This window comes from Penicillium rubens, assembly GCF_028828025.1.
Source record: "Penicillium rubens strain IBT 27055 chromosome Unknown utg000002l_segment0_segment0, whole genome shotgun sequence".
Lineage (NCBI taxonomy): Eukaryota > Fungi > Ascomycota > Eurotiomycetes > Eurotiales > Aspergillaceae > Penicillium > Penicillium rubens.
Window position 1 is genome coordinate 7,676,613 of NW_026890600.1, and position 26,740 is coordinate 7,703,352.

The window sequence follows — 26,740 nt, forward strand, 5'->3', positions numbered from 1 at the left end:
ACCCATATCAGGCAAGACCAAATCAGAAACTATTGGGCGGGGGAAAGGAAAAAAAGAATCAAAAAACAATGCACGAATGCAATAGGAACGAATATGCAATCAGCAAGCGTAAGGAAATCAAAGCCTGGTAAAGCATTAACGCAGAATCACCAAACCTCTTCGACGTCAAGGAGCCACTTGCGGATTCCTTCACGCAACGTATTATCAACACCTGATTGTGCTCTTCTCCGCTCGCGGTCGGCAAGCCCGAGTGTGCTGTCCACATCTTCACGGCAGTGTTCGGCGGTGACAAGGCGGACGACTTCTTCGAGGGCCCCAAGCACCATCTTGCGGCATTCACCGCGAGGCACTTCAAGGGGAGGGGCTTCATCGCCTCTAGGGGAGGGGCCTTTGTCTTCAGCTCTACGAGCACGGTTAGGCGAAGGGGCACGTGACTGTGCCATTGAGGAGTAACCGCTCTGTCCCAAGACACGCTCAACAGCGTCAACTAGAACTCCGTCGAGGTCCATCACAGGCTCCTCGACGAACCGCTCTTCCACAAAGCTCTGGTCCCGTTCATCAGTACCAAGGCCGTGGGTCGGCTTATCATGCCCAGAAAAGAAGCTGGCGAATTGCGAGGCCGAGGCAGCTCCAGTAGATCCACGCGGGTTAGTGTTGGCAGTCGGAGAAGGCGTATGAGAAGCCCCAGAGTTGTGACCCACTATGATCTTGCGTCGCAAACGAAGTCGTTTCACCGTGGAAGCCTTGGTGTCTGCAATCAAAGTTGTCGCAACATCTACCCATTTCTCTGATCCGTCCACATCAGATGTGGAGGGGATGTACGGGGATGGTTCAGCCCGCATTGCTTGTTTGATTTCTGCTTCAAGAGAAGCATAAGGCCGGACCGCTTGGAGCGAGAAATCCTCGTGGAAAAATTTCAACCAACCAGCCACATGGGCAGTCGGTCCATCGCTATCCTTCATGGTACCGGGGAATCCGGAGCCACTGCTGTGCGTAGAAGCAACTGCGTCCATACTAGTAACGGATGTTCTAGTCTTCTTTGGCGAGGCAATAGTCGAATCACCGGATGAAGAAAGTGACATGAAACCTGGAAGTGGAAGGTCAACGTCCACCACGCCTTCCTCTGCTCGGACTGATAACTTCAAAGGCGACTCCCGAACTTGGCTGGTGAGCGATGATGGCTCTGGCGAGGCGGGCTCGGCATTGTGAGGAGCAGCAGCAGAAGAAGTTGGAATCGAAATGTTTCCACTGGGGGCTGTTTCAGGCCGGTGCTCATCTTCATTTTCTGTGACTTCCTTCACCATTTGAGTCAAAGTGGTTGACCCGCGTCTAGCAGGACCAGATATTGTAGAGACGGACCTTTTGCGAGCTTCAGATGGGGAGTATGGCTCGGTACCGTCTGTAGATGAGCCCTGGCGGGAGCTCCAAAGACCGGAGAAAATACCGCCCCAGCGGCCTCCAGCTGAGGAAAAGCTGCCGTTTGTGCTCACTGCAGAGCTGTCACTTCGCTGAAGACTCTTCAGTAGAGTCTCCGATGCTAGGCTATCGCTGCCTTCAGCTGCGCTGCGCTCTGTTCTGGCCTGGGTGGAGTGGCTTGGCTGGGAAGTAAAATGGGGAACAGGAACAGTGCTGCTCTGAGTGATCATAGAAGTAGTTGCCCCACTCGTATTCATGGCCCGAGCATCCTTCGGATGGATATTTGCTCCGGGGGGTTTGATGGAGCGAGCATCAGATCCTCTGCGGGCCGAGGCCGATTGTTCCGCTGGTGGGGTTATTTCAGCTCCATCCATTGACCGCTGGGCTGTCTCCTGAGACGAAACGCTCACTGATCGCTGGTGATGATCATTATCGCCCATGATCATTCGTTGAGCACGAGCTCGTCGTTCGATCGCTCTCCGAAGAGACTCCTGTCGGAGGACAGGCACGGTCGGTGGGCTTTGAGAGATAGCACGCATTGAGGCCGATGCGCCAGGTCTCAGAGGGGAAGGTAACGGCTCCAGTCGTTGCTTCGAGGGCAAGAAAGCTGCTAGTAAGAACACGAGGCGACGAGCAGTCATCTTATCTGGGCATACAATGACTGTTCTGTTCGCAAGAATGAGTTCGCCATCCTGCTGAGCTTTGTGCTGCTGGATATGGCGGCGACGATACCACTCGGGCCCAAGGCTGTTGAGCCACTCGGTATGGTTCCCCAAAAATGCTGTCAAGACGACCAAGAAGAAAAAGTTCTGCTCTTTGTCGCCAAGACCACGGACAATCGAGCGGCCTTCCTCCCGCCAGACGCCCCAACGACTTTGTCCAGTGACCACATATGGCGTTTGAAGAGCAAGACTGATCCGGCGGGAGCTGCGAATGGCTTCTTCTTTGAGCTTCGAATTGACCGATAGAATGTTGGCAGGTAAATGCACAATGGTCTGATTAGTCCGTTGCATATTGGGAGGCTTCGCAGGCTTCGGGTGTGGCCCGGATAGAGAGTCCACCTTCTTCAAAAGAAAGAGAATTTCGTTGCGAACAAGTCTTTCGAGGTGGGAGAGTGTACGAGTGATGACGTCCCAGTGATCAACTAACAAGTCCAGGCGCTCATCCAGGCTAGCCGGCGGCGAGGCAGAGGATAGACTATCATCAAAAAACCCACCCGGCCAGCGGTGATCAGAATCCAGCGAGCTTGAAAACCCTGGCCGAGGAGAGTCTGGGCCTGGAGTACTAAACCTTGATACAGGACGTCCGGTATTGCGTGGCAGCAACGGGATCTGAATTGTAATTGCAACCGCGTACATCGGTGTTTTCTTCTCCTTGATTTTCTTGCGCTTAGAAACATCCGGGAATGGGAACTCCATCTCGGGCAATGACTCTTGGTAAAGAGCACTGGCATAGTCATGTCGCTCAGCCGATGCTTCCGCGCCTTCCGGAAGATTCACACTAAACATGCGAGTCAAGAGAACTGTGACTTTGGATGGTGGCTTGTCGTCCACTCCTCGGGCTCCTCCTATAGGAGCCGAGGGACTCCCTGTGGTATAGGCTCGGGAAAGTGGACTGCGGGCAGCAGGTGATGCACTCACCCCAGTCGCCGGGCTTTCATCAGCGGAAATTATGTGCATTTTTGTAGAGGACCCCCGGTAGCTGAAGGCGCTGCTTCCGAAAATGCAGTTCAGAAGGCCAGTATCATTGGAATCGGCGGAGTGTCGCGATGGGCCAGGGTCATGCCATGTTCCCGGTGGCGCCAGTGTAGAGCTACGGCCCCGAGCCCGGGAAAAAGCACCCGGGCCGGCTGGTGACGACCTGCGTGCATCTGCAGCTGCGGAGAGTGGGCTCGATTCGATGAGGGAGGATTGAGTGAGAAGGTTGCGACGTGTTCCACGAGAAAGACTTGAGACAGCTCGAGTATGTCTAAGTCCGGACTGATCGTTGCCTTGTGGATCGATTCCAAGACCGGCGGGGGGTGAATCGGACGCACGAGTGTCAAGTAAGACACATGCATCTCGGTCGCCCAATGCATTTTGTGCAACAATCACACGAAAATCTTTAATTGGATCCAATTCCATTCCCCCACGATCATCATATGCACCAGCGGTCGACGCATTGGGGGAATTGAAGGTCGTCTGCAACGGAAAGGCATGGGTATTGGAACGTCGAAGGAGGCTGGCGTCGGGGAAAAGAAGACCGGAGGTATGTTCCTCTTCAGTCACAGACTCGAGAGGCGTTCCATTGCTTCGTCCAGAGTACGCCGCCGGATTCAGAGTCGACGCGGCGGTACTCAAGAGTCGGCCAAGCATGGTGAATGAGAACAGGGAAACCCGCAGAGAACAGGTACTTGGGGATGCAGGGAAAAGAAAACGGGCCGGTCGAATTCACGCGGTGTAACGATGGGTATCAGGCAGCTAGGAATATCTAGGCTGCATCCACCCATAGCTTAATTCGACGAAGCAAGAATCATCATCAGACGATGAAGGGAATTGAGAATATCCAGAGTTATGAGGGGAGTGGAAGGTGGGATGAGGTGCAGCAGTGGGGCTGGGATCAGCAATTAGGGGGTTAGGAATTGGCTTTGCACCCACGAGGACTCCACAGTCTGATCAGGATTGTGTAGAAAACCAGGAAGTCAAATGAAATGATCCCAGAGCTTCTTAAGGGACCCAGTTCCTTGAACAGAGAAACCACCCGGGGAGACAGTGGAGAGGGAATGTGAAAGGGCGGTGAAGGAAGTCACATGATCTCAGCCTCATCTTGTACGGTGAGCAACAGTGACCTTTTCGTCTGTTTTTATAGATCTGTTTCTCTGACTCTGGGTGCACCCCTTGGAAACATAACGAGATACACAGTTTATAGCGGAGGAATAGCCTATCCTGACCAACTATTTCCAACTATCGGAACTGTATCCAATGATACCTCTACCAATCACTACTATTGGCCACCATGTCGCTATTTCCTACCGTCCTGGTGTCACCGTATTAGTCGGATTTACAAGGAATCGTGTTACTCGGGGGCGCTGATTTGTGTGATTTGAGGCGGATCTCAATTTGGGATTGGAGGGAAGTGATTTATCTCCCAAATATTACTCATGATGGGCACATGCCATCTCTCACCGTCACTCATACCTCGTGTGATACAAGCATCATGCTTGCAACCCCAGATACCACACCTCTCGACTGGCCCCTATAATCATGTTTGTAAACACCCCGACCCTAGAGGAAACAAAACCCTCTCCATGTTGACTACTAAGCTATTCTATCCACGTGGTTGTACCCTTGGGCCGGTCCTGTTTCCTGTTTCCGTTCCCGTTTTCCATCGTAGAAAGTTGACACAAGCCGTCACATTGACTTTCACCTACATATTCTAGACCGCATGTTACTGCTATGCATCTGGTCTCATATTGCCAATGTACATATGTAAAAGAGATCTTATTTCACAATTCAACTCCTTTCATTGGACTCCAGTGTATATTAACTTCCAAATCATTTCAGTTCGACTATACTTTCAGTGAGAACGCTTGACTTTTGCCACTAGTCGCTTCAACTCCTCAGAACTAGACTCCTTCGGGGACTTCTTCTGCTTCTTCTTGGTATCCCGGCTTTCTGTTGGAGCCTCCGCCTCCGCGTCATCGCCGGCACGCCGGCGCTTACGGCCCTCGTCCAACAGGGCCTTCATGCCGGAAGTTGACTTGAACCGGGGGTTGGTAGGATCGATGGCGAAATCATGAGTGTCGTACAGACGTGCGAAACGCGGGTCGCTGACGTTGACTTTGAAGTCATCTGTCTGGGCAGGCTCCACCTTCTTGCCCTTCTTGCCCTTGCCCTTCTTCCGGGCCTGCTTCTCAGCCTTTTCGATCTCGTTCATGTCGAAGTGTTTGATGTTGACCTTTTCGTCATCTACCATCAGCAGCTCCAACTCAGCCCGTTGGGCAGCTGAGGCGGCTTCCTCGGCAGCACGTTCCTCACGCTTCTTGCGTCTCTCCTCCTTGCGTCGAGCACCTGCTGTAGCCTTTCCATCAGGGTCGTCAAAGAAGGGATCATTGAATCCCATTTCTTCTTCCTCTTGCTGTGGTACCTCGGCTGGAGCAGCTTCGTTGTCTTCACTGTCCGCTGTGGTACCCTCCTCTGCAGATGCCTTAGGGGCCTTGAGTTTCTCCTTTCGGCGCTTTTTGCGCTCACGCTCTTTCCGCACATATTTTTCAATTGTGGTTTCTTCGATCTCCGGTTCATTTTCGAAGATGGTGTCCTTGCCATGGCCGCCAGCCAAGCCCGATGTGAAAGTAACCTCCATCTCGCCGACGGGACGTTCCGCTTTGGTGCGGGTAGGCTCGGCGCTCAGACCCAGCAACGCACGCATGCGCTGTCTCTCGGCCTCTTTCTTAGATAGCTTTGTAGTCGTAGCTTCTCCTGCAGTATTATCCACAACTTCGACGCCTCCGTCCTCGTTGTCTGAATCTTCGCTCTCGGAACTATCGCTACCGAGGTAGGCTTTCAGGTCGTTCTCGTCAATGTCCTGGCGTGAGCCTCGGAAGGCACGTGCCTGGGCTTCTTTTCTTGATTTGTCGTCCGCGTCCCATGTCAATTTGACCTTGCTGTGCTGCAAAGCATCCGTCACAAATTCAGTAGGCTTGTAACCGTCAGGGATCCGAGAACACTCATCCCGAGCCTTGTCATCGGAGAAGTCAGTGTCATCGGGCACGAAACGAAGATCAAAGAAGTTGGCACTTGAGAGGTATTCGGCACCATCCACCAGATCGTAGACGTGCTTTGCGACTTCCTTCGATGAAAATTTGATAATGGCGTAGTAATACCGCAGTCGGTCGAGCTGATACCGGCGTAGCTGTGTAGAGTTGAATTCTTCACCATCATCAGCCTTCAGCATAGACTTCTTAATTTCCTCCTCCTCCTTATCAGAGTCAAGTTCCTCCTCTTCGGAGTCGTCGTCGTCGTTGTTCTTTTTCTTCCCGGAGGCAAAGATTTCTTTCGGCGGACCTTCAATCTCCTCCCTCTCCATACGCTCCTTTCCAAATTCGCTGGGGTAGACTGTGGCGTTCAACACCCGCCCCCCAGATGGAAGGAAACTGGAGAATACTGCCATCAAGTCCTCGGCACGGATGTTTTCCCAGTCAAGATTGACGACAGCTATCCGATTCGTCACTTCGCCAAGCGGCACATCAGACCGCTGCTCGTCCGGGAACTCGATCACATCCTCTTCCGCCTCATCTTCCTCTTCGCTGGATGTTTCGTCTTCAGATGACGAGGACTCAAAGCCACCATCACGGGAAGGATCATATGAGGCAGCATTGACCCGTTTCAATTCTTTCTGAACTTCTTCGTCGTCGTCGGCACTGTCCTCGTCCTCCTCTTCATCCTCGTCCTCATCCTCATCCACCTGGTAAAACTGCTTCAATTTTTCCTTGGTGTCGTCTTTTCTGAGCTTTCGTCCATAGCGGTCAACAGGAGCGTTGCTGGAGAAATCCTTATCGTTTAGCACATGCGCAAAGCGCTTATCGAGTTTGACATGGGTCTGGCGTTTGCTAGGAAGACGGTAGCGAGGATCGGTCTGGATGTTCGCAAATCTAGGATCCGCTATAGCAACACAAATAGTCAGTAAGCATGGTCATGGGGTTTCCTGGAAACAAGTCTTAAGTTTTGACTGTACGTACTGATCGCTGGACCAGCTTCGCCTTTGGGCTTGCCAGCCTTGGACTTTTTCTTGTCTGAACCTGCCATTGTGAGCGCTGAAAATATCACTTCACACCACAAGCATGCAAGAAATATTTTCAATGCCTGAATATCGGTAGAGGTCGTCGGATTCAGCAAGTGAAAATAATCGAGACCGATAAATTATTTTTCTGCCCGCCGAAGTCAGGGCGGTCAGGCACGTGTATTCTCAAAACGGTAAGTCTATTATTTTTCTTTAGTTTCCCTACTGTCGAGACATTCAGACAAGAAAAATTGTAATGGTATTTGCTTAGATTTCATTGAATATGAAACGTATGGATAAGTATGCTCTTGCTAAGTGTCAATCCCAGTAATCCAATGCTTGGTCTCAGAAATAAGTCATAGTGAGCAGATCAACATATATACTGTGGAAGGGGCCAACAATGGAATGAAAATTTCAGCACCCGAAGTATCGCTTTTCTATCCAGCGCGGTTCCCACTCTTCTTCGATGCGTCCAACAACCACATTGATCCTGGGATAAACAGCAGTAAGCCTCTTGAGGCCCCGTTCTCCTGCTGCGCAAGTTACGAAAACGATTCTTTGTTGTTCCACCCCATGATCAATCAAGACACGAACAGCCATAAGTGCAGCACCTCCACTGGACATTTGAGAGTCGATTAGGAGGACAGTTGCATGCTCCTCGATCTGCGACGGGAGCTTCAAGTAATGCAACTCTGGCTCCTCATTGCTCTCGTTCGTTTGGATGAGCACGCGACCAGTAAGACAGTCGGGAATGGATCGCTTAAGCGCGGTCTCCATGCAAGAGCCACCACGTAAGATAGCCACGGCTGATACGGTACCCTTGGGATGTAAACCGAGGTATGTGTTGCCTTGTGGTGTTTCCACATTTGCGGATACATACAATGTCATATCCAAGGCCCTGCGATGGTGACGTTAGCAGAGTAACTAAAGGCGCATTTTGAGATGGAGGTCAGTACTTTTCAATCAAGATCGAAACTAGTCGATCAAAGTAGAAAATGAAATCCTCTTGCTCAGTTTCTGGGTTCTGCAGAATAGTATTCATGCCAACAAACTGCGGTGTCGAGGGCAAGACATGCACATTCAGAGGCAGCTCTACTTCTGCTGCAACCAAACCCAGTTTGCGAAGCTCTTCGGTGTGGTTGTCGGATTTCTCCTGCAGCTTGCGTTGGATATGTTTGACCACCATGTCTACACCAATTAGTGGGTAGCTCTCAAGATTAGCAGCTCAAAGGGATTGCATACCGATAGCGGTCGTGTTCTCAATGCCACGTGGGATGATGATGTCTGAGATTTAAAGTTAACAAAAAGTCTTTTGACGCTTTGCAAACTCATGTGATTACCGACCTGAGATAGGGCGTTGAGGCTCCACGTATCGAGTGTAAGAAGGCTTCACAAATTCAAACCATTGTTTGATGATTCCTTCAATGTCACGCCCTCGCTCACGGACATCACGCAAGACTATATACATCGTCAGTGGAATTAAGGTATCACGATCGGGGCAACCCACTCCTGCGACCTAAGCACACATCCATATCTGCTTCAACGAAGATCTAAGCCATTGAATTAGCACTCATAAGCATGAGGATAGCGAAGGAGCCATAATACCTTCACATCCAACATCTCGACGATTCTAGGATCATGGAGGGCCAAAATACCCTCTAGAATGATCACACGAGGAGAATAGAGAGTGGTCGTATTGGGCTGCCGCTGGTGCTCAGCAAATGAGTAAACTGGGATGTTCGCTCTCTTTCTGTGTGATAACCAGTCAGGTCAAATAGAAGACTAGGACGAACAGTAAATTTACCCTTTCTTCAGATCACGGAGGGTGTCCACCAGAATATCGAAGTCAATCGATTCCGGGCAGTCGAAATCATACTCATTTGCGTGGGCCTTCTTGTGTTGCTCAGCAGTTAAGGTCTTGTAGAATGAGTCCTGTATGGAATATATTAGAACAAGAGGGTCGCAAATTAAGATGCATTGGATTCCACGAGCTGTACCATTACAAGGATCACCACCCACGGCAAGTTCAAAGACTTGACGATCTCCATTGCCACAGAGCTCTTACCGGAGCCAGAGCTGCCAGCAATGCCGATAATGCTCAAGTCCTGCCATGGTGGAGAATAGTGCACTTCGGTAGACAAAGAATATAAAGGTGAAACTGATTCCATGTCTACGTGTGCCGCATACAAGGCTGCACTTTGTAGGTATCTTGACCCTCTCCACCCCTCTGGTTTTTGATCCGACACAAGCCTTGAAAGCTGCCCAGGTGGGGACAATAATTACCTAATCTTCTAGTCCCAAAGCGGGTTAGTCGAGGTTTATTTGCTGCAAGGTTCCAAGGTAACTGCTCACGTGCTGCTTACTCATGTTCTGAGTAATCACTCATTTGGGATTAGCGTATTACTTTCGCTTAAGCTACTTCTTCCGCCCCGAGCTTTTCATTTCCTTTTCTCTTTCGCATCCAACCCGGTCTTATCCCACACAGCGATTTGCCTTTCCCCATGGCCTTCGTCTCTCGGGTTGCCTTTCAGCTTTTCGGATAGCTTTCGGATAGCTTCAGATCAGATTCAAGACTGGCTATCTAGCTCATAATGTCTGCTAATCTTGTATGCTTCTCGGTTTGACACCCGTGGTTGCTGGCCTTTTAACACTATGCAGATGTCTCGCACTCCCTCGACTGCGACGCCTACTTGGCATCACTTCGAGCGGAAGCTCGAGGAGGTCAAGCCGTCCAAAACGTGAGTTTCTTCTGTTCACCCCTACCTGCCCAGCACCGTGACATGATGTTCTTTAACTTAAGTTGGGAATCTCTCTGAAAACATGTGAGGAGCAACAAATTGACTTATCCTTCTGATTCACGTCACCACTGCAAATATTTCACTCATCCGTTGAATCAATGGTTACTGACAATTATAATGCAGTGATATCAACTATTTGGTCATGGATTATCTCATCACCAATGGCTATCCCGCTGCTGCAAAGAAATTTGCAGTAGAGGCCAACATCCAGCTCAGAACGAATCTTGAAGCCATTCAAGAGCGGGTTGAAATTCGCACTGCGATTCACTCTGGTGATATCCAGTCGGCCGTTGAAAAGATCAACGAGCTGAACCCTCAGGTAAGAAATTTTCCCACTAGTCTACTTCACATTCTCTGGCCCCACTTGCTATGATTATACCAAGTTTCATGCACCACTCTTAAACTCCCTTCCGGGACATTTGCAGAAAAACAAACATCTTCAGTCCTCAGTATGAGCAACTGCCAAAAATATTGAATCTTACCAGCATATCACACACTTCACGTCAAGTGCCATGGCTAACAAGACTTCAATAGATCCTTGACGAAGACCCATCATTGCACTTCTCTCTCCTGCGTCTGCAGCTGGTTGAGTTGATCCGCACCTGCATGGACACTCCCGGTAGCGATATTACTCCTGCCCTGGATTTTGCGACGGCACAACTTGCACCACGCGCTCCTACAAACCCACAGTTCCTGGCAGATCTCGAGCGGACCCTTGCTCTTCTTATTTTCCCCAGTGATAAACTGGATTCCTCGCTTGCGTCGCTCCTAGACCCTGCGCTCCGTAAAGAAATCGCAACCCGAGTCAACGAGGCAATTCTGCAGAACCAGGGCGCTCGTAAAGAGGCCCGGCTGCGCAATCTTGTGAAGACCCGGGCATACGCCGAGCAAAAGGCACGGGAGGCTAAAAAAGACATTCCGGATACCCTGGACATTGGCTTGGTCGGCGATTCCCACGACAACAGTAACAGTAATGACCTTGCTACTAACATTCGTGACACTTTGATGTCGAACAACAGCGACGTTGATCCAATGATCTCTTGATACAACTTTCTCAAGCTGGCCTTGATTGTCAGTCAGGTTTCCCCTGTCCTGTCCGGCGGAATTTCCCTTCTTTTTTTTTTGGCTTTTCTAGCGCGGCGTCTCGGATCTACATTTCTAGGTGTTCGGGCGATGGTATCTCGCTGGCTCCAATATGGGGGTTACGACCCTTTTGCAATACAAGTGACTTTTTTCATATGCATTGGTCTCGTATATTTCTTTGTCCTCGACAATGTATTTCCGTAGGCGCGATCACTTGATCGTATTTGAGACAAGAAATGGCAGAATGGATACAAACACTGCATGTGTACACCAACAACCAGAACAGAAAAAGACAGCGGCCTCACCCAATAAGACCACCCGCAAATAAAATCAAGTGTGGCTATGAAAACTGATAAAACAACAACAAAAAAATTTATGGGCGAGTTTTACAACTAGAATATGAGGACCTGTGAAGATGACGCCGAAAATGACCACTTTTGGCGCCAGAAACGGCCGCCTTTCCACCCGTAACTTTAGACGTCCAGCTAGCGCGGCGCCCAGGCTACTAGCTCATTCAACCCAAACGCGATTGAAGAAACTGTTTAATAGTGCTAGGTATACCAAATCCTGTTTCTAGCACGGGTAGATATCAATTTATGTCCGCGATCCCCGGATACCGGACATAATACGCCTGCCAGTCATCAATCTCAGTCATCTTGTGGAATCCCGGAAGCTGCACAATACGCCAGCGTATGTTCATCCAGCCCACGTCATCCTCAGTACACCCTTCAAGGGGCTCGAACTCCTCAGGCTCTGATATATCCTCGTCCTCAGAGTCCTCTTCAGGCACATCTGTCCATTTCCATTCAGCATTAACCATGCGGACATGCCCTAATTCATATTCTTCGAACCCTCCCAAGGGGGTATTTAGAACGGACTCCATAGCCTCCTGGTCCACGGTGATGAAGAAGCGGTATCGGCCGCTCGTTGGAGTGTAGTCTTCGCTCACGCCCTGTTCCTCTTTTAATGCAGTCTTCTTCCACTGATGGAAGTGCTCGCGTAGGGTGGCAACCGTGGCACCCTCAAAGGAGGGGTCTTCCAAGACCGTTGGGGCGAATGTGTCGAGGAGATCAAGGCCACTGTATTCCTTGAGGTCTTCTGAGACGGCGCCGACCATGCGAGCCATGAAGTTCTCCCAGTCAGAGTCATTGTGGTACGTGCAACGAAAGATCACGAAGCCCCAGGTTGTGAATCCATCCTCCTTGAGAAGTCCCTCGACCAGATCAGCCCCATTTATAAAGGAATACATTGTGGGATCGCGCTTTGAGCGAGAGGCCATTGTGGTGGATGTTGAGAGACTCCTGATTGTGTTGAAATGTGATGTAGATAAGGACTTTGCGAGACGTGAGGGAGGTTCGAAGGGAAAGCGAAAGAAGGTCGGGCGGGTAACGCTTGGGCGGGCGAATTGGCTGTAGATTGGTAGATGGCGTGTAGTTTGAAGTATCCTCCTAGTAGTCATGAGTGCGAAGGCAGGCCTTCGGCGAGGGTGGTAGTAAGACATGCGTGCAAGGAACGCTGACTTCGGGCGGAGTAGGATCCTTGTCGGTCTCGTCACAGGCTCCTAACGACGGGGTACGGTATCGGTGCAACTCCAGCTTGTTAGTTACGGCAACGGGCGGGCCTATTGTGTGTAAGGGGAACAATCCGAACAGAGAGGATAGTCGCGCCTACCTGAATGATGCAAATCTAGTTCTGCTAGTATAAAAGCCAGATATAAGTCACTAGCAGCCTCTACCAACGGGCGCCGGTCTAGATTCTCCGGTGGATAACTTTAATTAAGCTCGCTGATCGCGGCTGCGTGAGTAGCCCGACATACCTATAGCCAAAGACGTACGCTGGCTTTAAGGCATATTAGTAATAGTTCTATCTGGGAGACTCGAGTCGCGATGTATATATAGATCTGCCTTGTGCGTGTATGACCCGGCCGTTTTGTACTATAGCTATCCTCTCTATTTCGATATCAGATTAATTAAGAACTGCACGCAAATCGGGATCTCCCCTCGCGGGAGCCCGAAATCGCGAGGACGTATCTGGCCTAGCTAAGGATATAAGAGACTATGCTAGTTTCACGGCTAACAACCACGGGATATAGTTAACCGGTAAAAATTTCCTCTTCCCTCGCGGATGGCCCTTGTTATACCCGCACTAGTTATTAGCCTATTCTCTATTCGATCGATAACGCTATGATATATAGCCACACTAGTCATCGGCTAGTTATCATCCTATTAGCTATTCGATAGGTGACGGTGGGATCGTGGTATGGTTTTCGCAGTCGTAGTCTAGCATTAGCCGCAATATGGTCTCGACTGAGACCGAGAGTGCGGTATTTTCGTTATTGGCCTATATCACCGAGCCGTGCTTACGAATATTTATCGACTGGGTGTGGAGCGACCGGAGAGACCGACAATAACGATATATGGGCGCTACGGTATTAGCGACTAGGCTATTGGCGACTAGGTAACCGAGATCCCAGTCTGTCGGGGGTAGTGTAATGTAACCTTAGATGGGGCGGACGAAGCGGGGCATGCGGTATTGAACGTATACCGACACATTGCAGATATGAAGGAGGCTGGCGGGCTTAGAGACGAGCAATACGCACTATCAGATAGAGACCTAGATACATATGTAGCTTCGTAGCATTGACAGTCACTCTCTTTAGTAGGAGTATCGACACGAAATCACACAATGCGGCTGTAGGCTGGATCATCCCAGCGATTCTGCCCCTAGGCGACGCTCCATTCTAGGGGCGAGAACGAGCTGGGGGTCGGATCGAGCGACATCTCCGGTAAAATGAAAGGGGCAGTGCGTCGGGGCTGAAAGCAAATGCGCGGTAGTCGGTGGGGGCTAGAGTAAAAGAAATGGGGCGGCGATGAGTGCAAGATAGAGAGGCAGAATAATGGAAAAGTGAGAGAAAGGGAGGAAGAGCAGCGAAGACGGGTCTTTTATGTCGGAGAGCATTGAAGTGAGGTTACGGGACAGCTGTTGAGGTACTAAGCCCAAAATGGCAAAACTAACCGGATACAGTAATTTACAGGTCCGCCGTTGCCTGCCGAATATCGAAAACAAAAATCCAACCCAGATGTCTCTGGATCAACGACCAATGACGGAACACGAGTGAAGGCCAACATTAGCTTCCTTAAAAACTCATGACCTTAAAAACTCATGAGATCTGGAGATTGAAAGCATTAGCAAAGCACGAACATTGATGGAGAAATAATAAGAAAACAAAAGACATACCTCTTCCAAATAGCGCTCTCTTGCCCCAATCCATGGCCAGCATACACCGCGTGCGGAAGCTGACACTCTCAGCGAAGTAGATACTGCGCCAAAGATACATAGCAATGACACCGCCGCTAAAGCTCATACCACCAAAGTCAAAGACAGCGGCGTTGCTGATGTACGCCAAGCTTCCGAGGTGCTTGTACTTAAAGGCCTTGTAGACAGCCTCGTCGAGGTCACCGTAGTCGATCTCGTTGGCCTTGAGACCTGGAAGCGCGGCGGCAATCTTGGTCAGTTTACGGCCCAGGTACACGCCCTGCTGGTTAGCACGTTGGGCAGTGGCAGGCAGGGAAGTGAGTTTGGTGTCAATTTGGTGCAGGAGCTCGGACAGCTCGCCGTAGTCGAGAGTGCCGGAGTGATCCTTGTCGTACTGCTCGAAGAGCCGATCCAGGCGACGGAGATGGTTCGTGGCTTGCGGGAAGCGTTTCCTAACCCGAGTGGCGAATTCAGTCCATTCGGAAAAAGTGAGGTGCACTTTCTCGGGGTCGCGGCCTTTCTCCCAGGCAACGGTGCGGAGGAACCTGACGATGTTGTCTGCGATGTTGTTCTGGACTGTTGCGCAATCGCCGATTGCGTAGACGTCGCCCAGGGGTGCGCCAATCACGCGGAGATGGGAGTCGGTCTCGAGGGCGTGTTTGTTGTTTTGGCATTCCAATCTGCCAGAGAGCGTTTCGCAAATCGGGGCTCGAGCTAAAAAGATGTCAGTTGTTGTCAGATCCAGTACGTTGAGTAATGTGGTTGGTGCACTAACAAACTCCAGTGGACCACAAGCAGAATCCAGTAGGGATTTCTTTTACGACGGTCTTGCCGTCTTCCACTTGGGTGAAGAGAACCCGGTCGCCACGCACTTCCTTGACACGGGCGTTGGTCAACACCTCAACGCCATCGCGAGTGAACCGACGCTATAAGTCGTTAATATCAGATCAATGCCAAGAAGGGTTCAGATATGGAGAAAACATACCTCAGCATACTTAGAGAGTGCTTCGTCGTAAGTGTTCAGGATGTGGGTTCGACTTTGGATGATATGGACAGAGATCTCGTTTCGTACAATGCGAGGGAAAGAGTGAAGCAGATCTTCATTTAGGAGATCAAACAGCTCGGCAGCAAATTCAACACCGGTTGGACCACCTCCACATACCACAAAGGACAGCAGTCGTCTGCGCTCTTCGTCAGAGGTGGTGGGGAGACACGCTAGCTCCATATTGTCTAGAATCTTGTTCTTGATTTGACGAGCATCGTCAATTGTCTTCAAGAAGTTACAGTTTTCAAGGCCTTTCACGCCGTGCGGGTTCGTTACGCAGCCTGGTACATAGAAATGTCAATATTTGGAACTTGAGCCAGCTCGTACTTTGGCACAACATACCGACTCCGATAACAAGCTTGTCGTATGGAAGATAGAAGTTCTTTGTCTGGCCATCTTGCCCAACTTGGGATACTTCCACCAGCTTCCCAGAGAAATCAACATCAACCGCGGAAGCCTTGAGGAAGTGACCATTAATCTGGTCAATAATGCGCCGAACGGGCTCGACCAGTGACCGAAGACCCAAGGTTCCAACCGTAGCAGAAGGTAACATGGGGGTAAACAGGAAATAGTTAGTGGGGGAAACAACAGTAACATGGTAATCGGCAGGGTTCAAGTTCTTGAGGAGCGCGATGCTACCCCAACCCGTTCCCAGGATAACCAGACGAGGCTTATCCTTCTGCAGAAGCATAGCTTCCGAATCATGGTCGCCAACCAGCACATCGGCAATTGGCAGGTTTTTTGGGCCTCCCAGTCGAGGATTGAGGGCCAATTCCGAGACTGGGATATCCATCGCACTGACACCTTCGCGGTATGTACTAGCATCGTAGATGAAGAAGGCGACTACCACGGCGCCGGTGGTGATAATGAAGAACCCGCAGAATGTAAAGACTTTGCGTATAGCAGTAATAGTGCGGGATTGTTTCCAAGATGCAGCTTTAGCTGCGGTTTCTGATTTAAATCGGATCGGCATCGAGACCGGCTCCAAGGCTCGCCATTGGAGGGCCGGTCGCCGACAAGGAGTGTGTAAGGAGCGGGACAGAGGTTGGCGGAATATAAAAAATGCCTTCGGGGTATGAATCCGGCCTGGTAATGATCCCATTGACTTCAGTGCGACGCCGTCCGCACGGGTCCGGCGCAGCATCGCGTTCAGCATTGTCATAACAGGAGGGGAGCTTGTTTAGAGGATGTTCAGCGATGGGAAGAGATGAAGCAGCTCATGGTCCGCCCATGCACTCAAATAACGAGCGACTTTGAAGCAATCTGAAACCAAAAAGAAAAAAGAGACGTTTACCTCACAAGAGTTATGAACCTGGAACAAGGATACGGAACTATCGTCGGCGACGTCATCCTGGAGACGTCACGTGCCAGGAGCTACTCGGGAACCCGGCATCAAAACTTTGAACTCATACGACAGCTCCGGGCTCCGTTGTAGATTCACCGACAACTATATCTAGATAAGTCACTATTTTGTGTACCAATGGAAAACGAATCCGTGGAATTCTATTATATACTCATAACTAAGGGGAGTGGATATCGGGCCGAGCTCTCAGAGCGTGTATGAAAAAGGGCATAAACATAGCAACCACCCATTTCGGTCTCGAAAAATAAAATAATAAAAAGGCCCTTCTCCGATGGCTCCTGTGCAGAGGAAAATAAATAGACGCCGACCTCGCTTGACATGCAAATTAAGAAAAAATAAAAAATCCCCTGTATGATGATGTGGCTACGCGAAATCAGTCCCAATCCAGGTCCTCGTCCGGCTCAGCGCTGGACTTCTTCTTTCCGGTTGAACTCTTCCGGCCCTTGGGTCGCTTGCTGAGGTTCGAGCTGGAGACGGAGCTCTTGCGCTTCATGGGCCGTGGAGCCACCGTCTCGTCGATATCTCCGATAGCGTCCAGGCTATCCCCTTCTGCGTCCTCGTCTCCATCCACCCTGAACTCCTCGTCGATGGAGAGTAGGGTTGCAAACTCTCGGCATTTTTGGTGCATCGCTTCCTCGCTATCTAGGGCTGTCATGTTCCTGGCAATGGCTTCCCAGAACTTGTCACCAGTCACACCGTGCACCTTCGTGGCAGTTTTATTGAGATCCTTTGTTGCAGGTTTCCCTTCCTTGTTCTTGCTGTGGGCACTGATTCCGTACAGACGACGAAGGTGAGTTCGGGCTTCCCAGAGCATTGACAATGATGCAGCAGCAGTTGCCAGCAATCTCAAGGTCGCAGGGTTGACTTGTTGCGGTACGATCGTCGATTGAGGCACCTCAGGTGCAAACCCTGGCGCCGTGTCATTTGATGCATCTAACTGAGGCGGACCAATCGGGGTCGGGGATATGTCCGTCTCAATCGCGTGTGCAACAATAGTGCCAGTCGAAGAAACGATACGCTCCATACAAGCGATGGTGGGCACCAATTCAGCCAATTGACCGTAGTCGAAATAGGCCAGGTTTTGGGAGATGAAGCGTGCTAGCAAAAGATGTTCTGGGGGATTGCCAGTCACATCCAATTTCTTCGGTTCGAAGTTGATCTTGGAGCAAATATTCGCGAGGAACTTTTTCTGGTACCGACTGTTGCTGATTTTGACAATCTCAAACAACGGTGCGAGCTTCGAGACGTAAGGCCGAGCATTAGCGCCATTGGAGTCGCCAACAATATCACGCTGATAATAGAAGGCCTCCTGCACAGCGCGCATGTATTCTCGCTCAAACATGGACTCGTATTGTTGGTGGAGCATTTTGTGCGTGTCGAAAGCGATCTTCGCAATTGCAGGGACTGTAGAAGTCTCCAGAGAGACGAGAACACCCGCACATTCCTTTGGGTGTACTAATCCCTGCCTATTGATACTCGCAATAAGTTCAATGGCAGTCAGTGAATAAGTATCCTGGCGCGACTGTGCCACCTGAAGCATGTTTGAGAGGAAGTGTTGGGCGATCAAAGCAGCAGCTCCATCGTTGTCGCTAGCTTTTAAAGAACCACCCAGCCTGGTGTTGTCTTCCTGGGCAGCGGCTTCTGCAGTTGGCATGACGGCCTTCTCGGACTTGCCTTCATGGATGGCAAAGAAGTCTGCAAATGATCGGAGAACGATGTTTTGTAGGCTTGGCGCATCTTCCTTGAAAGCCTGAGCGAAGGTCTGCCGTGTGCGTTCTCTGCCGAATTGACCAGGCCAAGACTGGCATATGGATCCCAAGCTTTCGAGAGCCATGACCCTCAGCTCAAAGGGTGAATTTGATGCAGTGAAGGGAATAATGGAGTCAATCATCAGGCCCGCAACTGAGCCACCGGCCCAGGTGGGGAATTCACTCTTGAAATGAGACGCATACTTCTCAAGATCGCAATGCCGTCCAACACAACCCGCGATGCGAATATAACTCTTGGCACGGGCCAGGATTGCAGCGTGTGTAGTCGAGGAGAGATCAACACTCTTATATTGTTGCAATGGTTTCAGTACTGAAACTGTCAACTTCACCAGTCTGTTCGTATTTTGCAGAACACTGTTAATGGTCCACAAACAAGCCATGACTTCGTTCAACTCCGCGCGGGCGAGCTTGGCAACGCTCTTGAAAAGGTCATTCTGCACTTCTTTCAGAAGGGTATTATGGGACGATGATAAAAATGGCAAGACGCAGCGATAGATAACCACAACCGATCGAAATATGAAGAGATCATCTGCGGTAGAAAGATGTCCAATGTAAGGATGAAGGGCCTCCAGCTGATCCGGGGTAAACAGCTTCGCATTCGACTTGGCAAAGACAGTGATGGTCTGTAACAGAGCTTGCTGGAATTCCTTGCTGGATCCATCTGAATCCTCCACCAGTCTCTGAAACATGGTAGAAACCATCGCCTTGCAAACTTTGAAGTTCAATGCCGCGGACTTGGACTTGTCCGACAGGACCCCTTTCAGGCAGACGCTAAGAGACTCCAGGGCAGTTTCACTGCGCTCCGTCAGGCCAATGATGAGGCCGACCTGCTCTCCGAGTGCTATTTTCAGTTTTGGCCCTTCAGACGAGGAATCAATGGATTCGTGGAATGGAACGAGCCATATTTCCTCAAAGGTTTGACGAGCCAAAGATGCCACGCTCTCCTCAAGGTCGCCTGTACGTTGGAGGAAACTGTCGAGAATGGCCAGCTTCAATTCCTTCCGAGACGTTTTGTGGTAAAGTTCCTTCAAAAGCCCAATGCAGCGTTTCCGGACACCAGCTGTTTGATCAGCTGCACATGCCAAAATGCTTCGGCACCCTTCTTCTTCGAGCTTAGGCTTCAAACCAATGCATTGTCCGATCAACTGTAATGCAGAATCACGAACCATGGGTGAGGCATCTGTCGTGCACCGGTGTATTACGCGCAAAACTGAAGGGTCTCTGTCAAGAAGGTTGGGGTCTTTCTCAAGCATGTAGATGACACTTTTCAAACTGCGGCTGCGAACCTTGGCCGAGTCACCAAGGAAAGAGGCCAAAAGAACTTTGAGAATGGTGTCGAATGCTTTGCCAAAGTTGGAATTCAAGACCGTGAGGATATAAGCGAATTTTCCATGCACGTTTGGAACTTTGTCGAATTCTTTATGGGTCTCCAACCAGCGTGGGTCTGAGAAGGATCTTGTTAAAAGAGTAACCAAGCCATCAGTCACCTCGTCGTGTGCAATTTCTTCCTGATTCTCGGAGTTATAGTATAGGGCGCAGGCTGTTTTGGCCCATTGAGCCAAGTAGTACCCCCGCGCGCTGGTCAGTTGCCAATTGTCGGAATTCTTGTCTTGCAAAAGGTGCTCGAGCGCAATCCTATACGGACCCGTTGGAGTGATGAGGTCTTGGTGATGCAGTGCACCAGAAGAAAACTCCTCAAATTGTTGTTTGAGATAATCAGTCAATTCACTGTCTGAATCTTCCAGAGCCGGGAGCATGTGCTGAGCGGTTGCTATCAGATCTGAGATAGCAGAACCCATCCAGCCAAGTAGCTCAAGTGCCATGCTCTTCGCAGTCGCCGCGCTTTTATCTTGGTCGGTGATTTGAATCATGCGCAAGGCCAAGATCCGGAGAAGCAGTTCTGCAGCCGGCCAATCGGCCGAGCCCAGTACATTGATCAGATCCTGAGTGAAAAGGTCCAGAATATTCCGGTATGGCTGGTCACCAGTCTTCGTCGAGTTCATAGCACGCTGGACGATGAAGTTCACAATGTATTGTGCGGAGCGCATGGCATTGTCGTAGAGTCGGTTGGACTTGTTCGCTAGGCGTTCCAGCGATTCGTCGGACTCATCATCATCAGACTCACCGTTGGCATGGTCTTCGCCATCGTCCATAAGCTCGTCGTCATCGTCATCAGCTTGTGCTTTGATTCGACGTTCGCTCTTTGGTCGCGAAGGTGTCTCTAATGCAGTTGTCTGGACAAGCTGCAAGACTAGTGCGGTGAGTAATTGGATGTTTTTTCCATCCGCAACTTTGAACTGCCGGGCATTCTGACGTGTGGTGGGAAGTTTCTCCAATGAGACCAGAATCTCATCCAGGATGAACGGACGCTGCTCGGGGTATTTGGAAAACACCTTTGCAAGCACATCCATCGCACCACGTCTCGCAGGCTCGTACTTCTGATATCCCAGAGCAGAGTCTTTGTCATTGTGCGCATTTTCCACAAATATTAGCTTCGCAGCGAAGAATTCCGCAGCCGTGATCGTCCCCTCGGAGACATCAATGCGTGATAAGAAGTCTGCAAAAAGAGTGAGGACTTTCTTGCTCTGGTGAACAAGAGCGCCAATGATCCGTTTTTGGGCGGAGAAGAAGTGGAAATGCTGGCCATCTCTGCCACCTGGGCGCGATTCCACTGCGGGAATAATGCAATGGTCAAATACTTGATTGAGAACGGCGGGAATGGCCTCAATGAGATCTTCTGGGCAAAGATCTCGCTCGGTCTGACGCCCAGACATCGTCTGCAGCAGCGTTCCGATTGCAAATAGTGCGTTCAACACATCCTCGGTCTTACCCAGCCATTCCTGGGACTCAAGTTCACTGAATGAATCGCCTAACCCTATGTCAGGGGTTTGAGCAGCAATGATTGGCTTTTCACACAGCTTTTGAATGCGGTTGAGATAGTCAGACGGTATGTCCTGGAGTCGGTCAAACCCTGCAACTTTCCGAAGGGCTTTCTGGAGGCGGGTGTGGGCATCAGACGATAGTATCAACCCATGCACCTCTAAAGATGTTGGGTTCACGAAAATGGGGTTTGGCGTGTCAGAGGTTGGGGGAGTCGAAGTATCGGGTTCTATTTGATCTTCTGCTTCAAAAACCTCGTGAAGAAGATCTTGAAGCTTTTGCAAGGCTGCATCTGCTTCCTCTTTTTGGTCCTTGAGTCGCACCGCCGCCATGGCGTCTTGGTCATGGGCTTTCAATTGGAGCTTCTTCGCATTCGCGTGATCGCTGTGCTGGGGTACTGGTTTGGTAGGAATAACGACGGAGAGTTGGCTCGATGTAGGAGGACGATTCTGCTCAAAAGAGGCCGGGAAAGATGCCGGGTTCGACTTGTTCGCAACGTATGCGCGCTGATTCAACGAAGCAGCCGTCTTCGGCGTGATGTCTTTATTTTCGGGTTTTGTCTTTGACGGTGCTTCGGGATCTGCGGCCGGTCAGTCAATTAACTATATACAACCGTCAATGGCATCTTAGGGCTTACATCTGAATGCGATGTCCGTAGAGCTCAGCATCAACCGTGCGAAGGAGCCAAGGCTATTGTGACCGGAAGTAGCACCATCAGGATCGTTTGGGCGCAATTGTTGACTTCGCGTAGGAACTTGAGGAAACTTGAATTTGCTATAAAACCAAATTAGTTGACTGCGCTTCAAGAACTTCCAGTTCCCTTACAATTCTGTCAGCTGGTCACCATCCAGCAACTGTTGAATATATTCCCGAGACGTCTCTAAACGACCAGACTCATCTCGTCCAGATTGCATTTCCATGTCAAGTTCACCCAGTGTTTTGCGGCCTTCTTGGAGGACATGGTTTATAGAAGTGGTATTCGAAGGTCGACCAACATCGGGGCGTAGGATACAGTCTGCACATACAAACTGTTAGTAAATTGAGCAGAACTGAAGATGAAAGACAATAAACGAACCGAGACCAAAGACAGGCGCGCTGGACATGGATGAGTACTGCAGTGCTTCATCCACAGATAGCGGCCTTTGATTCCGAAACTGCATATTGGAGCCATATGGCATCTGATCATGGCCGTTGATGACCACCTGGACGGCCGGTCGTCCATTCTGATCCATGGTCGCGGTTAAGTCAAAAGAAGTAGGCGCGAGTCACAAAGTTGACATGCTCCTGGTAGAGACATGGCAAAGAAGGCAAGCGCCTTATGATATCTCTAGATCATTTATGTAATTTAAAAAAGGAAAAAAGCCAGAATCTGAAAGAAAATGAGCTGAGCTACAATCAAATGCGTTCATGAATTCCGTATGGGTGACGGCACCTCTACTGCCGCCTGTGACCGCCTATGTGGAGGCTCGTGCGTCAAAAAAAAAAGTTGCATAGATTATTCGCTGCATAAGGCCCGATTTGTTTTACTTGCACCCTTGATCTTCTGCAGATTTCAGATCGCAAGGTCAATTTTACGGTCATCAATATGTCTGCCATTGGTTCCTTGATTTTCTGCACAGATTGTGGTAATCTCCTTCGAGAATCTACCGGCAATGCGGATGCGATTCTGCACTGTGATGTCTGCGGCACTCGGAATAAAGGTGGGTGGATAAAATCCTTCTGGTTCTTCCACTGCTGCTAGACAGTTCATTGCTAACTTCTATTTACAGATACAATCCCCCAAACAACCGTGTCTGAGTCCAAGCCCTCCTCGTTCCCCTCATCACTGAGAGCCAAACGATCAGCAGTCCAGACCCTGTCAGCAGAGGACCGGAAGACTGAGGCTATCATCGATCGTACATGTAGCGAGTGTGGGAGGAAGCAGATGTTCTACACTACGGTGCAACTGCGCAGTGCCGATGAAGGAAGTACTGTGTTCTACAGATGTGTCTGCGGATTCAAGTATGCCCACCCGTTTCGAAAGCATACATCTATACATGTCCAAGAAATACTGATTATTTCGACAGGGAAACCTCGAACAATTAATCTTGCAGACACGGATTGTACAAAAGATGTGGGGAAAGGTCTATTTTTGGAGAAAGGCTGTATAACTAGCGGGACAAGAGTATTAAAATCACGACCGTCACGAGACAAGTTTCTTTTTTCGCAGGATATCCATCATGCAGCAATGGGTGCAGCGCTATCCGGGATCAGCGCATATTGAATTTCGCCATTTTTCTCAAATTCTGCCATGTCGAGAGCAACAATGACACTGTCCCTGACCACCTGATCGGGGTCATTCAAGAATTTCTTCAAGGTCTCCTCCACACCCTCTTCCTCGCCCAGGCTGCCAAGGGCTTCCGCCGCTTCGTGTCGCACCATTCCTACTTCAGACAGGTCACTCAGCGAGGCTGTGAGACTAGGGATTGAGGCAGGGTGGCAGAGTTGTCCGAAGACGAAGGCAACTTCATGGCGGAAGAGAGCAGAGGGGTCCTTGAGGCCCTTAGCCAGCGCATTGACGGCGTCGACTGCTGTGGGAAGATCTGGGGGCGAGGCAAGGTCGCGCAGACCGAACATCGCACGGTATCTTTGGAACAGAGGGAGCTTGGTGTCAAGCAGTGTCTTTTCCAGCTCGGGGATGCAGGGTTCGGCGCTGGCCTCTATGGGCATGGGGGGAGCAGGGTCGATAGAGGTGAAATCACTGTAAATCAAATATCTCAATGTCAGCATTTCTGGGTATATAATCTCCCGCGCAGATCGTACCTAGGCTTCAATTTCTCGGCCTTGCGCTCTTCTGAGTTCTCCCACAGGATCCGGTCGACAGCAATGTCGCAAGTTTCCCTAATGATATCCAATTCCTTTGTATCATCCCTAAATCTCTTGAGGACGTCCAAGCTATCCGCGTATCCGAGAGCGCCCAGCGCCTCGGCAGCCTCATGGCGACACATCGCATCCTCTTCGGTATCTTTCACCACATGCTGCAGGTATGCGACAGATTCGAAGTTCTTTGTTTGACCGAGGCAGTAGGCAAGCTCATGCTTGAGCAGAGCCGAAGGGGATGCGAAACCTGCGGCGATCGCTTCGATGGCGGGGAGGGTCTGGTCTGTGGGAGGTTGTAGGCAGGCCAGGTGCTTAAGGGAGAAAAGAGCGCGGAAGCGGCGAGCAAGCGGCTCAGATTCGGAGGTAAGAACCTTACGGAGAGTAGGAACGGTATTATCTGTTTCGGAGGCCATTTTGAGTGGTTTAGTCAGAGAGTATAAAAGTAGAAAAGAAAAAGTTGGTTAATCTTTTTGATCTTATCAATTTTTAGAGTGGGGGGTGGCGGGGCCCATTCAGCCTTTGCAATGGGCTTTTTGCTCGTACGTTTAAGTCTTGAATGCTTCCGGTGTAAGCCAAGGCCCTAGTCTGTAATTATGAATTAAATTAACTACCTATGTAGATGCCCTTGGATCTGTTAATTACGTATTAGTGTATGTGAAGACTTGACGAATGTGGCTACTTGTAGATGGGAGCGCTGATCTTAAAATATATAACTCCGTAGTAATTCTTTTTTTACTTGCTATAAAGACTTCCAAGGCTTCCATAAGTACGTTCGAGTGAGACCTTTGATCTTTGAAACAATAATTGACCGAATAATCGAATAAGATTCTCACATTTGCTATCGCGAGACATTTAGAGGTCATAAACATACAGTTACTACTGGAATAATAGAAACTTGAATGGATCAGCTCGAAGCACTTTAGGACTAAAGCTAGCCCATACTTTGCAGGCTCTAGGTAGTTTTGCTCGTATTCCCTATGCTCATGCAATGGCCTCAGTGACTATACAGGTGATACCGTAGGAAGCACGTCAGGATCCGAGCACAGCTATTTTGAGAAATACCGGACAGTTGGAGCTACAAGCATTGGTTGACGGACAGGCTTTCTTGGCAACCTTTTCCAATGTCAGAACATTAAATAAAATTGAGCCAGTGAGGTAGACACTCGCTCATCTGCGCTCATGTCACAGTACAATGCTGCCGAGTGGGAATAGATACATTGACTGAAAGCCCTATATTGTACCATCGAGAGACCCCATTCCAGTTTTATACCTTTATGGACTTGGGATGTTGGTATTAAATCAAGTTTGATATGCTCTAGCCAGATGCTGTATGATTTGGTATGATGAGCACACTAAGTTGACAAAGTTGGAAGGGTCGTGATGCCGGTCAGTCATATCAAAGACCAACACATTGATTTGAACATGAGATTTCACCCAAGGCACATGAGGGATATACATGTGTCATTGTTCCAAAGAAATAACAGTGTTGACGTCCTTTCCGTTCCTTTTGCTCCTGGTAATTGAATGGGAGCTACCAGTCGTTAGCCCTAACTCATGACATGCAAAAATGAACTATATTAGAACGCGGTATATTGAAGTGCTTGGAATTGAGTTCGAGTGGTAAACTGGCAAATATGTACATGATACAGCGAAGTCAAATCATTTGGTCTTGATATGTCTGAGCTTCTTCGGCTCGTGAACGAAGTTGTTGGCGTAGGACTTGGGCACGAAACGGCGCTCGTTCGGTTCCTGGACAAAGTATTCATAGCCCTGCTTCTGGGCAAAAGCAATGGCGTCTTCCTTCGACTTGAACTTCAGGTGGGTGCCCTGCATTCCATCGGCAGACGACTGCCAGCCCATAAGGGGGTTCTCCCAACGGTGACCCCGCTGCAAGACATCCCAATCCATGCGCCAGTGGTGCTGGTGGTAGGTACCGGACTGTGTTGCGGGCTTGGTAGGCCGGTAGATACTGTAAGAGCCACGGGTTAGTGTGGGAGCTAGGCGACACGGCTCGACTTTTGTGTAACGTACCGGACATTGCGGGCCTGGAGATCGGTAGGGGCTCCAGAGAGAACTGCCGCGGGGAGAGTGGCGCCGGGCTCGCTGCCATCCATGACGCGCTTGGGCACAGGGGAAAATTGCCTTAATTGAAGTCGAAGAGTTAGCGAAAGGATCTGCGACGGAGCCAAAGGGGAATGTCGTACGAGGTGCCGTGGTCAATGGTGGCCTCATAATCCGGCTGGTGACGGGCCATGGCCTCGGAGGGGGTCTCCTTGGTGAGCAAGGAGCTGTCCTTGGGAGGCGTGGTGGGAGCATCCGAAGTGCTGGTCTTCACGGAAGGATCGCCCTTGAGGGCATTGCTGGAGACGAAACGGGCATTGACAGGCACAGCAATCCGGGCGGCCCGAAGGCTAGCAGCACCCCCAATTCTGAACAGTGACATTGTATCTTTTTGGATGCGGGGAATGGTCGTTGCCAGTGAGGACTCCCTTCATGTGTGGTTTGGTTGCGAATT

At 50.1% G+C, this 26,740-nt stretch overlaps 10 protein-coding genes across 10 annotated transcripts; 2 read left to right on the forward strand and 8 right to left on the reverse strand.

Moving 5' to 3' along the window:
* Nucleotides 1-146: 146 nt before the first annotated feature.
* Nucleotides 147-3,770, reverse strand: N7525_005330 (uncharacterized protein; the record flags this gene model as incomplete). The annotated part of the gene is made up of 1 exon (XM_002564886.2): nucleotides 147-3,770. One exon carries the CDS (start codon nucleotides 3,768-3,770, stop codon nucleotides 147-149), a length of 3,624 nt encoding a protein of 1,207 aa, XP_002564932.2.
* A 1,201-nt stretch (nucleotides 3,771-4,971) lies between these two features.
* On the reverse strand, nucleotides 4,972-7,199 carry N7525_005331 (pre-rRNA-processing protein ESF1; the record flags this gene model as incomplete). Its single annotated transcript, XM_002564885.2, has 2 exons — nucleotides 4,972-7,055; nucleotides 7,133-7,199. 2 exons carry the CDS (start codon nucleotides 7,197-7,199, stop codon nucleotides 4,972-4,974), a joined length of 2,151 nt encoding a protein of 716 aa, XP_002564931.1.
* A 388-nt stretch (nucleotides 7,200-7,587) lies between these two features.
* Nucleotides 7,588-9,341, reverse strand: N7525_005332 (uridine kinase family protein; the record flags this gene model as incomplete). Its single annotated transcript, XM_002564884.1, has 8 exons — nucleotides 7,588-8,071; nucleotides 8,130-8,361; nucleotides 8,416-8,457; nucleotides 8,518-8,631; nucleotides 8,681-8,723; nucleotides 8,779-8,923; nucleotides 8,978-9,105; nucleotides 9,171-9,341. The coding sequence occupies 8 exons, from the start codon at nucleotides 9,339-9,341 to the stop codon at nucleotides 7,588-7,590; spliced, it is 1,359 nt and encodes a 452-aa protein (XP_002564930.1).
* Nucleotides 9,342-9,764: 423 nt separating this feature from the next.
* Nucleotides 9,765-11,015, forward strand: N7525_005333 (glucose-induced degradation complex GID8; the record flags this gene model as incomplete). The annotated part of the gene is made up of 4 exons (XM_002564883.1): nucleotides 9,765-9,779; nucleotides 9,832-9,911; nucleotides 10,095-10,290; nucleotides 10,506-11,015. 4 exons carry the CDS (start codon nucleotides 9,765-9,767, stop codon nucleotides 11,013-11,015), a joined length of 801 nt encoding a protein of 266 aa, XP_002564929.1.
* Nucleotides 11,016-11,643: 628 nt separating this feature from the next.
* Nucleotides 11,644-12,333, reverse strand: N7525_005334 (uncharacterized protein; the record flags this gene model as incomplete). The annotated part of the gene is made up of 1 exon (XM_002564882.2): nucleotides 11,644-12,333. One exon carries the CDS (start codon nucleotides 12,331-12,333, stop codon nucleotides 11,644-11,646), a length of 690 nt encoding a protein of 229 aa, XP_002564928.2.
* Nucleotides 12,334-14,206: 1,873 nt separating this feature from the next.
* Nucleotides 14,207-16,510, reverse strand: N7525_005335 (putative NADH-ubiquinone oxidoreductase 64 kDa subunit; the record flags this gene model as incomplete). The annotated part of the gene is made up of 5 exons (XM_061213365.1): nucleotides 14,207-14,223; nucleotides 14,292-15,023; nucleotides 15,085-15,235; nucleotides 15,295-15,635; nucleotides 15,697-16,510. 5 exons carry the CDS (start codon nucleotides 16,508-16,510, stop codon nucleotides 14,207-14,209), a joined length of 2,055 nt encoding a protein of 684 aa, XP_061070386.1.
* Nucleotides 16,511-17,090: 580 nt separating this feature from the next.
* On the reverse strand, nucleotides 17,091-22,598 carry N7525_005336 (putative sister chromatid cohesion protein Mis4; the record flags this gene model as incomplete). Its single annotated transcript, XM_002564880.2, has 4 exons — nucleotides 17,091-21,946; nucleotides 22,004-22,140; nucleotides 22,192-22,381; nucleotides 22,442-22,598. 4 exons carry the CDS (start codon nucleotides 22,596-22,598, stop codon nucleotides 17,091-17,093), a joined length of 5,340 nt encoding a protein of 1,779 aa, XP_002564926.1.
* A 353-nt stretch (nucleotides 22,599-22,951) lies between these two features.
* On the forward strand, nucleotides 22,952-23,451 carry N7525_005337 (DNA-directed RNA polymerase I core subunit RPA12; the record flags this gene model as incomplete). The annotated part of the gene is made up of 3 exons (XM_002564879.1): nucleotides 22,952-23,066; nucleotides 23,136-23,367; nucleotides 23,433-23,451. The coding sequence occupies 3 exons, from the start codon at nucleotides 22,952-22,954 to the stop codon at nucleotides 23,449-23,451; spliced, it is 366 nt and encodes a 121-aa protein (XP_002564925.1).
* Nucleotides 23,452-23,583: 132 nt separating this feature from the next.
* On the reverse strand, nucleotides 23,584-24,638 carry N7525_005338 (deoxyhypusine monooxygenase; the record flags this gene model as incomplete). The annotated part of the gene is made up of 2 exons (XM_002564878.1): nucleotides 23,584-24,106; nucleotides 24,169-24,638. 2 exons carry the CDS (start codon nucleotides 24,636-24,638, stop codon nucleotides 23,584-23,586), a joined length of 993 nt encoding a protein of 330 aa, XP_002564924.1.
* A 1,246-nt stretch (nucleotides 24,639-25,884) lies between these two features.
* On the reverse strand, nucleotides 25,885-26,668 carry N7525_005339 (ETC complex I subunit; the record flags this gene model as incomplete). Its single annotated transcript, XM_002564877.1, has 3 exons — nucleotides 25,885-26,194; nucleotides 26,257-26,367; nucleotides 26,430-26,668. 3 exons carry the CDS (start codon nucleotides 26,666-26,668, stop codon nucleotides 25,885-25,887), a joined length of 660 nt encoding a protein of 219 aa, XP_002564923.1.
* Between the last annotated feature and the right edge of the window lie 72 nt (nucleotides 26,669-26,740).